General features: G+C 34.8%; 1 protein-coding gene across 15 annotated transcripts in view; it reads right to left on the bottom strand.

The window, feature by feature from the left end:
- Positions 1-16,553, bottom strand: part of LOC129953677 (glutamate-gated chloride channel) — a 240,227-nt gene that overhangs the window by 39,109 nt on the left and 184,565 nt on the right. For all 15 annotated transcript variants that reach the window (XM_056067373.1, XM_056045850.1, XM_056067454.1 and 12 more), the window contains one exon: positions 8,912-8,981. In XM_056067373.1, the coding sequence (XP_055923348.1) occupies positions 8,912-8,981 (70 nt within the window). The remainder of the gene's footprint in view (positions 1-8,911; positions 8,982-16,553) is intronic.

The raw sequence follows: 16,553 nt of genomic DNA, 5'->3' as shown, positions 1-16,553 counted from the left end.
CCCTCCTCACAGCGTCTTGCATTAGTAGCAGTTTACAAGTAGCGATTGGTATGCCAGTACTTGCCAAACGTGGTAGGATGGGTTGTACTGTACCGTTCCTGGCGAGTTCATCTGCCTTACAGTTACCTGGAATGTCTCTATGGCCCGGCACCCAGCAAAGGTTAATATTAAACTGTTGCGCCATCTCCATTAGAGATGATCGACAGTTATGGACTGTTATAGAGTTTGTAGAGACTGAGTCCAGAGATTTGATAGCGGCCTGGCTGTCGGAGAAAATACGGATATCAGATGTTGATATCACGTTTTCTTTGAGCCAAATGGTAGACATGGCCATTCTAGAATCCACAAGCGTCTACAGCTTCTGCTTTAACTATCCCGCGGTGGTGCATACCTCAACTGGAGATTTGGTGCCAAACCCAGTGGAAAATTGTTGGGGGAAGCAAACGAGTGAGTAGGGGAGAGGTGTTTCCACTAAGGCAACCCCCTTTATCCCGACGGCAACGGAGGAAGTTGGAACCAACGTTGTCGTCTGTAGTCCCAGTTAGGTTGAACTAATTAGTAAATACCCCACACTGCTACTTCGACATATTTACAGCTCAGGACTGTAAGGAGTGATTATGCCAGCTCTTGCGCTTGGATTTAAATAAAGAAGCTGGTCCTTCAGAATGAAGGTCGTACGCCAGGGTGACTTCCTGATCACATACAGAAAACCCAGTTGCGAAGCACCAACAACGACTTATTGTTGACAAGTTGTGCAAACAATTTGTTTCCGCAGCTTTTCAACAGTAAGTAAGAACAATTAAATTATGCACATTGAATTTAATGTCAGAGGACCCAGACTGCTTTAAAGCAGACATCACCACCATTTAGGAAATTGCGATGGGTCGTCTGTTTAAAAACAGTTGAAAAACTTCGAGATTTACTATTGTGACTGCTATTGAGAAAAACAACAACGCTTATTTCGATGAGGCTTTGTCATTGGAGCTAGACTTAGGCAACAAGTCTTGAGCTATAGGTGGTCATTGGAGTCAGACTTAGGCAATAAGTTTTGAGCCATAGGTGCATCAAGGAGCACTTCATAATCATCCGAATCAGGGCTGAACTCGTTAACATAAGCCTATTGTGTGTGTCCCCACAGACGAAAAGAATGACAATACCAAGGATATGTTCTTCAAGCTCTTGGACGAAATCTTATGAGCAATGTTTTAGCTACGATATTACAATTTTCCTTGGTGATTTTATTGCCAAGCTAGGAAGGAACAACATCTTTGGTGGAATAATCGGAAAAAACAGCCTGTACGACAAAACTTCCGATAAAGCCTTTACGCTGTTCAATTTTGCTCCAAGGCAAAACGTCATAGTAGCCAGTACGCCTTTTCTACACCTCATTATCCACAAAGGAACTTGGAGTTCTCCAGATCAATTTAGCGTCAACTAGAATGACAATGTTACTATCGAAACTACACACACTTCCTGCATCATCAATGTCCGAACTTTCCGAGGAGCTAACATCGACTCAGACTACTACCTGTTTTAGCCAAGGTAGCACACCGGGTTTCTAGAGCCAAAGCAACGTCGAATAGCTACAATCGCAAGAATCTTCCCCGACCGTCACTAGTAACCCCTTTCGAAATTCTCTGCTACAAACACAATGAATCGAGAGCCAATGGCTTCGTTGCAAAGATACATTAATTCCAAGACAGGAATGAATCTCGAAAGTTGTATAAACAGGTGAAACGTTATTAAACTGTATATAAACCTCGAACCGAAGGCTGCAAAGCAGGAACGCTGAAGTCTAACAAAGCCCCTAGAGCTAATAGTCTCATTGAAGAGCTTTTCAAAGCAGCTGAAGATAATTTGCAAACGAGCTTCCACAAACTTATCTGTAAAGTCTAGTCGGAAGAAACCATGCCCGATTAATCGAACCTCAGTATGTTTTTCCTGGTACTGAAAAAGGAGACCCTCTAAACTGTTCCAAAAATTGAGGCATCATTTTATATAACATCGCCTACAAAATCTTCTCTGCCGTAAAAAGTGAACTGCTAGGCCCATTGTAAACATCGACGTTTTTATCGATTTTAAGGCCGCATATGACAGCGTCTACAGGGACGAGCTGTATAGATCCATGTCTAGTTTTAACAACCCTTCCAAACTCGTCTGTTTGTGTACGATGACCATGAAGAATTCACATTGTTGTGTGTATTGAGGCAGAGGCGGTAAGAACGTACTTAGCGGGCAATACAAAGCACGACGAAGACGTCTCGGTTAAAACGTCAAACAATCGACGAACGTAATTTAGAGGAAGTTAAGGACTTTTTTCTACCTAGGATACCCCATGAATGCAGAAAACAACATCATCGATGAGATAAAACAAACAATTTCTAAGCGCTAAAAAAGAAATTGAGTAGTAAAGTTCTCTCCCTAGCAACCAAAGTGTCTCTACATAAGGCCCTCATCATCCCCTTCCTGCTAAACGATGCAAAAGCACGGACTATGTAAAAAACGTTTGAAAGCACCTTGACTTGTTTCGAGAGAAGTTCTTATCGTGATCTAGGGTCAAAGAAGATGAGTGCAAGAGAAGATGGAACAACGAGCTTTATGGGCTGTACACCGACGACGTAGCCAGAAGGGTAAAAGTCCAACGACTGAGATGACTGGATCACGTAGAGCGCATGGAAACCAATGCTCCAACCCGGAGTCATCGAATCCACGCCAACAGTGCAACGTCGGTCGTAGAGGAAGACCGCCTAACAGGTGGATCGTGCAAGTGGAAAGTGACTTCAAACAAACTTAAACTGGAGACATCTAGCTAAGGACGACCGAGCTTGATGGAGAAGTCTGTTGGGTAAGAATTGATTAATACGCTAGTAGGTATTGTTAATTTAGTGTTCACAATATTTCGCATCGTTCTTATCTGACAAAGTTCTTAACAATTCAAAGCGAGGGTGAACGTTAAACCTTTTTTGGGTTTTATGACATTTCAAATAAAAAGAAGCGTTTGGTCTTATATTTCAATAAAATAAAGCTTAAATTGTAAAAATATAATTTTGCCCAAAAACGTTTTCGGAATAAATGCCACAAAGCCCAATATCAGTTTCATATTGCCCAAATTGGGCTTTATGGTATTTCTAAATGGATTTAAGTAACATTATATTTTATTTGGTCTTTTTAACAAAATCACCAAGGTGCAGAACTGGCTTTACAAGCAATTTAATGCCTTTAATCTTGACTTAATTGAAAAAAATGAATAAAATACTAAAACTAACCTGTTTTGTGTATTTATCAAACAATATAAATCATTTCGGGAACGCGCAATAATTTAAAACAACAAGTCTAAAATATAATTAAAACATTTAAGGTATTTAACTTTTATACAAAATGTGGTTTTATTTTTAACTATAAAAATGCAAAAATAGTTTGTCCAAAACCACACAAGTCAATTCAGTGAACATATCGATAATCGATCCAAAAAAAATGTTAAGTAAAGCCAGCCATTCGGTGTCAAACGTCAGTCGTTGTCAATATAATGGTCCATAGACAAAAAACTCACTTGGAAATATAGCCGTCGTATTTCTTGTAATATTGGACAAACTGATATGAAATATTTTATATCCTCCACATCTCTTCTATTGCAGAGTGCAAATTTGTGAGAGGTCCGTTCTATGGGGGACAAAGTTGAGATTAAGGATCTCAACTCTAGCTTTAAAAATGGTGCCGATAGCTTCCGGAGTCATTTCTTTACAAAAATAGTTTTAAGTTGATGACAATTGATGAGGATGCACTTTGCAGGTGTTCTAAATAAAGTTTTTCGTCAATTTAGGTATCAAAACCGCGAACGAAAAACAGCTACCTTGGTATAATTCTCCAACATTTTGAAAACAAATTAAAAGCCTCAAAAAACCTTATCAACGCCTCTTGGAAGGATATCATTAGTAAAAATGAAATACCACTCTCAGCTAAGTATAAAATTTTTTAAAGTGTTATGCTCTAAGTTATGTGTTATACGTTTCTTTCTGAAAAAGTTATTCCACCTTCCCTCAAATACCCCTAATTATGTATACTCATGCTTGAAACAGGCCTTTCAAATATATTTCATTTTACTCTAAAGTTACATTTTGATTATATACATAAAGTTCTCTGTTACCCATCGAACAGATTTCCAAATATTCTTGTTAAGTTAACTTTTGACCATAAATTAGATTCGATTAATTATTGGATTTCATTGGCAGAAAAATGTGAAATAGACCTAAATATACAATACACAAATCTAGCACTTCTGAAGCAACAATGCTATAATCTTCTGGAAATATCCGACTCACAAGATCGTACCCAAAACATTGAAAAAGCAAAATCATCATGTGAGAGGCTTCATCTCTTACGATATGTTTCCATGTAATCAAAATAATATTTTTCATTAGTAATAAAGAAATTTGGTTCAAGTTAATACGTTTTGTTTCTTATTCTCATAAAGAAAAGCCTTATAATAAATCAGAAGTGGGACAAAGTTCCTCATTTAATTGAATAGTGGTTGCATTTCTTACGATAAATTAAAGAAAATTTACTAAAAAAAATGTTTTTTCCTAAAATTTGATCGTAAAATTTTTCCAAACATGGATGCAAATGCAATGGCTCGTGTTTTGAGTTTTTTGGAAAACTCTTCTGTGCAAATCCTTAAAGAAAAGCTTGTCCAGATGAATTTAAGCACACATGGTACCAAGACTTCACTTAAGGCCCGTTTAAATGAAGCCATTGATTCGTTTGAACCTGAGCATATTGAAAATCTGTTCCCTATAGTTGACCAGGAAAGTGAGGCAAGTTGTGATGGTGCACATGAGGACGAGGATGACGCTGTGTCACAACGTCTTGAAAAACTCCGTGATTTAGTCAAGAAAAAGGAAGAAATCGCTGCGTTGGAAAAACGTTTGGCTGAACTCAGCACTAACAGCCCTATTCGTGAGTTCCAGCACGGTAGAGCACATTCGTCACGTGATATCGAAGAGTCCTTACCATTATTTAGTGGCGACGACAATTACCCTATTAGTATGTGGATTGAAAACGTCGAGGATGCTATGGTCACTTACCATCTGAGTGAGTCAGAGGCTTTCATTTATTTCAAAAGACTCCTTAAAGGTACGGCCAAGTTATTTTTGCGGCCAAGAACGTTTCGATCATGGAAAGATCTGAGAGCCGCTCAGATTTCCGAGTTTCACTACCATACAACCGCTACAGACATCCATAACACATTGCGAAATCGGAAAAAACGTAGAGATGAAGCCCCTTACAATCAATTAATAGAATTATTTATTCAGGGCTTAACTATGATCTCAACGAAAAGAATTACTTTAATGACCGTTACAGTGTGAAAGAAATATCACTAATATGTAGAGCAAGATGTGAAATGCTGAATTTTTTTTTTTTTTTTTTTTTATAATTAGCAAACACTAAAAGGGTTTTTCATACCTTTAATATGCCAAAGACACAGTGTGAGCATTAGGAAAAGAGGGAAGGGTTGGATAGGAGGTGTCGGTGTACATTGGTTTTAAATTTCTGAACATTGCAATGACAGGGAAAGATAGAGCGTGTCAAGGCGTTCCACATTCGCGTAGTACGGCTAAAAAAAGAATCTCTGTACTTCATAGTACGTCCGAAGTTGGGCTCAAGGGTAAACTGATGGGCATTCCTAGAAGCGCGGGTATTACGGTTAAATTGTTTAAGGGGAGGAATGCAACTGGCTATTTCACTAGAGCATAGTCCGTTAAAATAACTGTAAAAAAGTGTGAGGCGTCGATGTTCGAGTGATGTAAACGAGTTGATGATGTTAATATCACCAATCATTTTAAAAGTTTTTTGAATACTGTCCAAGAGGCTTAAATAAGTTACTGGAGCACCAGCCCAGAGAGGAGAGTTATATTCCAGTTTCGGACGTATATAGGTTTTTTGGATTGTAGCCAGATCAGACGGCATTTTGGGCAACATCACGTATTTGATCGCTCTACAAAAGATGGTTGCTGATGCACATTCCGAGGATGTCAAGATTTTCCGTTTCGTTGATGCAAGTGGCACTCATAGATAGTGGCAAAGACGGTTTATCTCGCTTTAACGATGCAAGACAGCATTGCGTTTTCGAAGCATTAAATTCCACACGATTTCTTATTCCCCATTGTACAATGCTGTGTAGGTCGGAATTTAATGAGCTAATCATATTTTGCCGTTGCAGTTCCACATCTGAAGAGGAGGGTTGTGAGTCTGGAAACGAATATGAAAAGCTAAGAGTGCTATCGTCAGCGAAACAATGTATTGGATTAGAAGTAGCGGACAGGAGATCATTTATAAAAATGAGGAAGAGGGTCGGAGACAAAACGGAGCCCTGAGGCACACCAGCGTTTATTTTAAGCGTTTCAAAACAACTTGTATTGAACGGTTCGAAAGAAAATTTCTAATCCAACGAAGAAGAGATTCGTCGATACCGAAAGCACGCATTTTCGATAAGAGAGCAAGATGCCAAACTTTATCAAATGCCTTTGAAATATCAAGTGCAATAATCTTACTTTCTCCAAAACGATGTAAAGATCTGTTCCACTGTTCGGTGAGATGAACCATGAGATCACCAGTGGACCTATTGCTACGAAAGCCGTATTGCCGGTCATTAAGAAGCTTCCGTTCCTCAAGATATTTCTTAAGCAGATAATTAATCAGCGTTTCCATGACCTTAGAAAGAAGGGACGTTAGTGCTATCGGTCGGTAATTTGTGGGAGAAGAAGATTCGCCTTTTTTTGGAATTGGCTGAACAAATGCAGTTTTCCAACTACTCGGAACGAGCCCAGAAGAATAGGATAGATGGAAAAGCTTACGCAGTGGTTTTGCTAGCGTGGAAGAACACCTCTTCAGAATAATAGCGGGGATACCATCTGGGCCAGCGGATTTATGAATGTTGAGATCTTTAAGAACTCTCGCCACAGTTCGAGTACGAAAAAAGATTGGTCCCATAGAATCATTTATGCGTTCAAGAACTGGAGGAGTCATGACACTATCTGGTAAGGTGGAATTTTCGGCGAACTGCCTTGCAAATAAGTTAGCTTTATCAATAGAGCTAACTAAAGGAGTGTCATTGACAACAAGTGTAGGAACCGAGGAAGAGGAAGAATTCCTCATGTTTTTTACAAATGACCAAAAATTCTTACTGCCTTTGGGACATTGCAGTATTTTTCGCCGTAATTTTTGGTCATGTAAAAATTTGGTCCTTCGAATATAGGCGTTGCAGGCCTTCCTGGCTTGCTTAAACTTTTTCCGGTTTTCCTCAGTTGGGTTGGCTTTAAAACACCGGAAGCTCACCTCTTTCTCCTTGATAACCTCTTTGCAGCTCGAATCGAACCATGATTTATCCTTGGGTGTAATACTTTTAACCCTATTCGGGATAAACGTTTCCATTCCCAAATGAATCATACTAGAAATCATATCTGCACTGGAGTCTACGTCGCTATCGAGGAAGCATAGCGACCAGTTAAAGATCCTGAAAAAATTATTGAGACCGTCCCAGTTGGCTTTCTCGTACTGCCAAACGGTTCTCTTTGGAGCTCTTTCTTTAACTGGATTTGTTTAACACGAGAAATTAGCAGATATAACACTATGGTCCGTTGTGCCTAGAGGCGTCAATACACTGATTGTGTACTTATCAGGATCAGAAGTGAGAAACAAGTCAAGGGTATTTTCTGCTCGGCCGTTAACGTCTGATATTCGAGTAGGCTCATTGACAAGCTGAGTAAGATGGTTAAACTCAGCAAAAATCTCAGCACACATTCCTTCGGGCGTTGTCTGGCCCGAATGGCGAAGCCACGAAGAATTGTGAACATTGAAATCGCCCGTAATAACGATTTCAGTGTGAGGATACAGGGAGACAATTCTTTGTATGGAGTCAGACAGAGCATCAAATTCCTGAGAAGTTGAAACTCTGTCCAGGTTTGGGCTCCGATAAAGAAAACAATAGTGAATGATGTGCTTATTCACGGAAAGTTTTAACCACATGAAATTAAAAAGGGAGTTGGTACAATGACCGTATTGTGGTAAAAGTTGATATGCAACATCATTCCTTATATATATGGCGAGACCATGGTGTGAGAAGAATAATGGCAATAAGCGATACCCATGAATAAAAAATTCAGCAGGATCGGAATCTTCACCTACTTGGGTTTCACTCAATGCCAAAACAGCTGGTCTGTTAGAATTGATGTGGATGTATACAGACAGAAAATTCGATCTTAGCCCACGAACATTACTATAATCTACTCTAAAATAACCAGTCATTGCAATATAAAAAAAATTTTAAAATCAAAACAAACGAACTTCTAAGTATACTACTGTATAAGCTTAAATTATATGCTTTGTTTTATTCTTGTTGATTTTATCAAACTTAGAAAAACGTTCCCGAATTGATGGTTTCTATAAGATTTTTAATATTAAAAAATATTTCTAATAAAGTAAAGAATTCTGTGCGCTGACCTGTCAAAGTTTATTAATGTACAAATTGTAGAACAGTATACCTAAGCTAAAAGTCATCATTTTAGCTTTCAATTTTTTTTGTCATAAAACCAATTTTGAAATTTGCAACCTTGGTGGTTTTGAGCCAATAATATTTTGAAGGAACGCTTCACTTTCTGGGCTTTATGTCATTTGGGTTGTGTGTCGTTGGGAGATAAGATAGTAATCACAATCGTTATTATGCATAAAACAAATGTCACAAGGTCCATGCCTATTTCTTAAAAATTATTTTGGACAAAATGGCAACTTTGTTTTTTTTTTATGTTTTTGGGCTTTGTGATAATTTAATTTAAGGATTAGGGCGTAATGGTTTTTGGCGAAAAGATCTAAAGCCGTCGCCACTTAGGTGTGGTATTCAAAATCTTAAATTTCTTACCTTGGATGTCATCGAATTTTAGACGTTCGTCAGTCCATTGTTCTCGAAATGTTAACTGCACGCTGTATTCCTACATTGTCATACATACACATTAAAACATTAGTTTGAAAATATAATAAATCATTTTTAAATATATATTTCGATATACTGGTTAATAAATAGGTTGTAATTCATAATAATGGGGTTGTTTAGATCTTAAAGTAATTTCATTTTTTTTTCTCAAGGATATAGGTAATTTTTTCTCTTTTTTTTAATTTGCATATTTTTTTCTCAATTTGGGACAAATAAGGATGCAACAAGACAAAACTATAATTCCAACAAAAATGCATTTCATGCTGTATAGATTCATATATATATATTTATGTAACGAATTAAATATATTTTCGCCAAGATGCACAAATAAAGCTGTAGATATAAAGCAAAGTATTTATATAAAGCGCAAGCTTCTCGCACAGCAAGATCATAGCAGATATACAGTGAGGCAATAAAACGGATGGAAAGAACACTACCTACAATAATTTTATCAAGCAAATCAAAAGCAAGATGCACCAATTTTTCAACAATTTAAAAAATGTATAGATTACACTTCATGCACTTAACATAATATATAATCAGCCACACATCAAGGACCAAGGTCAAGATCACAATTTCAGAGTCGCAAGCATGATTCAAGGCAGATTTTTTTTTTTTTTTTTTGGGAGCGGGGAGGTTTTATGCTAAGTGATTCTTTTTTAGTAGTTTGTTTGTTAGATTTTATTAAAAGGGATATTAGAGGTGGTTTTGATAACGAAAGAAGGTTGTATTATTTTTTTTATTTTACATAACAGAAGCGATAGAAAAATTAAATTAGAATGAAACCAAACGCAACAGAATGGAAAATAAATTAAAACTGAAGTGAATTGATTGAAATTAATGAAAATGATCTTAAGTGAATTTAAATATAATAGCAAAAAATAAAATTAATAAAAAAAACTTAAATAATGTTAATATTTTCTTAAAAATTAGTAATTGTAAGTTTTGTTTTTAAACAATAATAACTATAAAGCTACTTTTTTCTTGGTTATATTAAAATTATAACAATTTTCCCGTTTTTTTTTTTTTTTTTTTTTAAATAATACATTGATTCGCTTGGCTAAGCGCGTTATAAAAAAAGCTATTACCTCCAAAATACCTGAAAAATCAAACAAGTAAGTATAGATTAATGTCCTTTTTAGAACTATGTTTTTTTTTTAATTTTTTTTTTGTGCTTTGTAGGTGTTGAGGTGTATTTCTTTTTTTTTTTAAGTTTTGTATGGATGATTGTGAGATGACAAAAAAAAATACTTAAATCAGACGCGTAAGAAATTGCTTTTGGTGAGATTTTAAATAATAACAAAGAAATTAACGAAAATCAAAGCAGAATGTTACACAATTAGCTATTTTTTAACAGCATGTTGATGACGACTTAATTTATAAAGAAAAATCTTTGCTGAGTCGAAAGCTTAGTTACTATAGTTTTTACTAAATTATACCTATGAGTGAGTCATTTTTGATACATAATTTAAAAAAATAAATGTATTTCTTACTTTTTACTAATATTAAAAAAAAAAAAAATTATTGATACAAATTTAATTGATAATTGTTTTGATATATGTTGCGAATATTTTAAGGCCTTGAGTGTTGTTGTAGTTGCTGCGTTTTAAGTTAAAACTCAGATACGAAGTGCACTTCTTTTTTTTGTTGTTCACTCAAAGCACATAACACCCTAAACCCTTTTGTTAAAAAAAACAGAAATATAGAAAATTAAAACAATCGGTTTTAGAAAAAAAAAATATATTTACAAATCCTTTATATAGCACTAATATATTTTTTAATTTTATTGACGAACAGAATAACAATAATTTTAAATGACCGTAAATAATTTATTAAATTAGCGTGATAAATAAAATTCATGTAAACTAATATTATTTTTTTTTTTGAGAACATCATCAAACATCTTGGAAAAAAGTCCTAATTACTAATTTATTGTTAAGGACTAGCGGCCCGTCCCGGCTTCGCACGGGTAGACATAAATAGGTACAGATATTTAAGTTATAAGCATGTTTATTAAAACGACCATGAAATACAAAATTAGAAAAAAAAAATTGTATGCTTATCTTAAAGCCTCCCTGTACACTATGTTTGCTGTGGTATTTGTAGGTAGCAACAAAACGTATTGATTTTCAGGAGATCCTACACGAGAAAGTGCCACGTACAATTGCCCGTGGGAAAAGCACAAAGGTGGTGATTTGAGGCATGTTTAATAACGTTGGCACGTGTACCTATTGTTACAACTGGCAGAGTTTGGCGAAAGTCTCCAGCGAAAACCAAAGTTACGCCACCAATCATATTGCATGAGTTTCTTATATCTTTTAATGTGATGTTCACTGCTCCTATATGAGCTATATGGCAGCGACGTGTCCTGTAAGAGCTTTCCCAGTGGACCATTTGTACGAATTGAACCTACAGACTGTCGATCTGAAGAAGCAACCAACGGTATAGTGAGCCGTTCTCCATCATTTAATAGGGTTGCAGCAATTCCTGACGATGCCACTGTCAGTGCTTTTCTTCCAGATAATCGTACTTTTTACAATACGAAATTAGCGAGAAAGGTTTTACCCGTGCCATCGGGAACTAAAAAAAAAATAGTTGGTTTTAATGTTGAGCCACATACATACATGATGAAGCAGTATAAAAACACTCTGACTTATGTACCGGCCGTCCAAATAATTTTCAACTTCATCGTGAGCATTTCTGACACTGAAAGTTGTTTGATCTCTTCCTTTGTTAATGTATTTACATATGTATTTATGGCTTGCAATCTAAAATATTGTGCAACATTTTTTTGGCATATCATTAATACTCTTCGAAGCGTATTAGTCAATAATAATGAAAAAAAGAATTATTAAAATCGGTCCAGTACTATTTTCGTTACATACAACAATACAAAATTACAAATCTTTCCTATTTATAATATTAGTGTAGATAAACATTTAGGGCACTCAAGGGGTTAATAATACCCTCAGACTTAGGAAAATAGGGAATGATTTTAGAGAAGATATACCAGTGAACATTTGTCTCAAAGTTTTGAATGTGAAAATGATAGGGAAAAACTGAGTTGGGTAAAACATTCTACATTCTTGATGTGCAGTTGAAAAAGAACCACTATATTTGACAGTTCGTTCGAAATTGAGGTCAATAGTGAGCATTCCTGGAAGTGCGAGTATTAAGTCTGAATTGTTTTAACGTTTTAACAACTTTCTTACTTTTTCCGAAAGGAAGCTTTCAAACATTTCCATAACATTGGAAAGAAGGGACGATAGTTTAAGGGGGAAGAGGATTTGAATTTTATGGCAAAGACTGTACAAATGCTGTTTTCCATCCGCTAGAAAGGTAACTTGCAAAGTAGGGTTAATGGGAACTTTAAACTTAAGATTTGGTTTTTGTTAGCATTGAAGAATACTTCTTCAAAATAATAGGTAGGATACTATCAGGGCAAGGCGATTTCTTTAATACTTTTGCAACTGAACGAATGCGCAAGAACATTCGTTCCATTAAAAAATTTTCTTTCTCTAGAACGGGGGGACTCTTGACACTCTCTGGTAGCGTCGAAACAACTGCAAACTGTGGGGCAAGCAAATAGTCTTTATCAATTGAGCTTGCATATTGAGTTGCACTGTGGACAAGCTTTGGAACCGAGAATGACGTGGTATTTCGTACGTTTCTTACAAATGATCAGACATTTTTACAACCTTAAGGACATTAAAGTATTTTTTCCGTAATTTCTGATCATGTAAAAATTTGGTTCATCGAATATGTTGCCTGTTTTTCGACACTCAAAACTTTTTTTGGTAGGCAATATCTGGTAGAAAATACCAGCTAAAAACTGGTACATTAGTCCAGATGTTGTGGTAAATAACTCCAGATTTCATGGTAAAAACCAAAAAACCAGAAATCTGGTACAATTTAACAAGAACCAGGAGAATTTTTTTTAACCAAATTTACTGGTAGAAAAAAACAGGAAAAAATGTGCTAAAATATTCCAGATTTCATGGTAAATAACTACAGATTTCCTGGTAAAAAGAAATCTGGTTTATTTACCAGAAATCTGGTTTCCTGGTAAATTTTTTGACAGAACATTTTCTGGTATTAAATTAAATTAAAGTATTTTTTCCTAGTAAAATGAAGATTATCTGGAATCTAGTAAATACGACCAGGAAATTTATTTTTTTTTGCATATTTTTCCTGGTAGATAAAACCAGTCTTCTGGTACTTATAATTGGGTGGCGCAACAGTTCGTTTGAGAACTAGGGCCTAGTGACTGGCAACTCTCAACCATTCCTGTGTGCGAGTACTGTTGTCAGGGATGGAAAGGACCTACATTTTTAAGCCGATCTGAAAGCACTTTTCATGACAAGAACTACTCTTGGAGAATTTGTCAATTCCTCGCAAGAGTCAGTACCCGTGAAAAAACTTTAAGTGGCACAGGCATGGATCGAACCCAAGACCTTTCGCATGACAGTTCATCGCGCTAACCATCATGACACGGGTACTTCTGAAATACTGAGAGTCTAAAAATTATCTTTTATTTGGAAAATAAAACCAGGAATTTTACTGTCTGGTATATTTTTTTTCGGATAGATAAAACAAGTCTTCTGGTACTTATTATCAGAAATAATGGGAGTTTAAAATTTTCTTTTTTCTGGTAAATAAAACCAGGAATTTTATTATATTTTCCTCTTAGATAAAAACCAGTCTTCTGGAGCATTTCACCATCAAAATGTTAGTACATTATATCTATCAGGACCTTCTAGCCAAATAGTCGTAAGCTACGGTGCGCTTCCGATGATTTAGTTTAAGGAAATTTAGAATTTTTCTTGGACATATTAGAAACGATGTTAATGTGAATATTTTCTTTAGGAATATTACTTATGTTCTATGCGTTTTTTTAAGTAGTAAGAATACAATTATTAGAATACAATATACCAGAATTGTGGTACATTTTTATCAGAAAAAATGATATTCCTTATAATCTTATATATTCTACCAGAATTCTAGTACATTTTTACCAGGAAACAAAATATTAATAGTATATTTCACCAAAATTCAGGAAAACAAATATTTCTGGTATATTTTACCAGAATTCTGGTGTATTTTACCATTAATTCTTCGAAAAATCTCCTGGACGCCTGGTGGGAATCTAAATACCACTTTTTCTGGATAAATTTAGCGGGAAATCTGGTCACCAGTACCAGTTTTATTTAGTGTACCTTGTTTAAACTTATAGGGGTTGGCTTTACAATAACGGGTATGATAGATTTTTCGCTATTCGGGATAAAAATTCTCATTCCATTCATCATCCACGCCAGTATCGAAGAAGCATAGTGATCAGTTAAAGTTCCAGAATAATTTGTTGAGACTGTTTACTATTGCCAAACGGTTCTCCAAGGAGTTTTTTCTATATCAATTTCTTTTGACATGAGAAATTTGCTGATGAGATATAATGGTCTGATATGCCTACAGGCGGTAATACATTGATTATGTATTTATTAGGATCAAAGATAAGAAACAAATCTGTAGTGTACAGATTAACCTGTATCGTCAGAAGTCGAGTTTGTTCGTTTACAAGCTGAGTTAATTTATTTAACTGGGAACATACACACAAAAGTACAAATTAGCAACCATATTTTGTAATTACACACCTCAGGTTCTACATTTTTAACCACGTAAAAATAAAGTATACATAAATAAGACCTTAAAGATTGCTTATAAAATAATCTTTACTTAGCAATGCAATAATCATTCGAATTCTCTTAAAAAATACTATTTTTTTCTGATTATTAAAATAAACCCACTAATTGGAAAATCCAATATAATAAATTATAATTTTATCGTTTTACCAAAAATTTGATAGTTAAAAAAAGGTAAACAGGTGCAAAAATGTCACACTATCGATACGTTGTGTGATGTTGCCGTATCAGTGAGAGATAGGGTTAGTTGTAGTGTCGAAAATATCGCGGCCGAGCATTTTTGGCTCGAATCGGAAGACATTAAGATGGACGACATGTCGGTTCAACAGGATAGTGCCACAATCGCATACTTATAATAGATTTTTTGAAGATTGAGTCGATAGGCCATCTTATTGGTTCAATTTATCGCTATTATATTTTCTTTGGGGTTACTTAAAGTCATTGGTTTGGGCCAACAAGTCGAGGGCGTTGGAAGAACTCAAAGACAATATTTAACGCGAAATAGACTCCAAGTCAGGCAAAATGTGTAACCAAATCATCGAAAATAGGACACAATGAAGCAAATTTACCCGTTGTTTCTTATAAATGTTTTGATTGAACAACAAGCCGATATTAAAGTTTTTGAAATATCTGAATTCGTTATTGGAAAACCCGATACATTACTCTTTAAGAATACATTTTTTTTTCAAACGTGAGGGAGTTCTAAGAACTTAGAACAATATCCCGAATAATTTCAAGAATTAAAGAAGCGTAGGCATTTTCTACAGCAATCAGTGACGTTCTATAATACCTACTGCTTCGTCAAAAAGCAGACATCCTTATTAGTTAAAGATTTTATTGATTTGAACGAATATATGGATAGTTTTTAAAATTTAAATATATTTTACATGCAGATTATTAAATTAGCTGAATTGAATTACATCACTGAGCTTAATAACTAAACCTCGAGTAACCTTTTTTATATTTCTAGATTTGATCAATACCAATAATATGGATGTCAATAATTTAATTTTTGAAGTCATATATTCCTATAAATCATATTATATTTTTTATATGTTCGTAAGTGCCAATTTTTTTATATTATAAGTAGAAAAACAAATCAAAATAAAGAAAATACACAAATGTATACAAAAAGACAAAACTTATTGTGGAAAGCATAAAGCAAGTGAAGAAAGACGATTGAAATAAGGTAAATAATATTCCTTTTTTTATTAAAAACAAAAAAGTTTAAAATACAAAAAACAAAAATATATTAGGTACACAGTCTTACAGTGAATAAATTGATTAAATTAAATTATATTGTTTAATTTTCCTTTCCAAAAAAATCGAAATTCATTTCAAGTGTTAAAAAGATAATCTGAGCCTTAAAAGTTTTCTATAATACTTCAATTTGCTTTAAATGTAAGAAAACTGATATGTTGTTTAAATTGTTCTTAGCCTTAGGTATTGAAAAAAATTAACCCATTACTAAAATTATAAAGCTTAAGATTTTGTTTGTTTGAAATTTTTAATCCCAGGAATTATCGGTCCGATTTGAAAAATATTATTTATTGAGGAAAGTTATAGATAACATAAAATCACGCTAGGACTGATACAAGCAGAGCGAAAATAAAGTATGATCCAAAGTCGGGGATTTTGTTCCCTTTTGAGAGCTTTCTTTGTTGCGAAAACGCTTAAATTTTTTCTAAAATAATGAATAACAGAGTTATTCCTCTTTAATAGTTCTAAAAAAAAAGTCCGCTACAACATATGCCTGTTTTTAAAATTTGGTTCACTATAACCTTATTTATGTTAATAAAATGTGTTCTTAAATAAAACATGCGGGTTTAGCCGCCACCACTGAGCGCAGCTTGTAAGGTTATATTAATACATTC

The sequence above is a fragment of the Eupeodes corollae genome, chromosome 1 (assembly GCF_945859685.1).
Source record: "Eupeodes corollae chromosome 1, idEupCoro1.1, whole genome shotgun sequence".
Classification (NCBI taxonomy): Eukaryota; Metazoa; Arthropoda; class Insecta; order Diptera; family Syrphidae; genus Eupeodes; species Eupeodes corollae.
The sequence above is the reverse complement of the archived record's forward strand: the minus strand, read 5'-3'. Positions and strand labels throughout refer to the sequence as shown.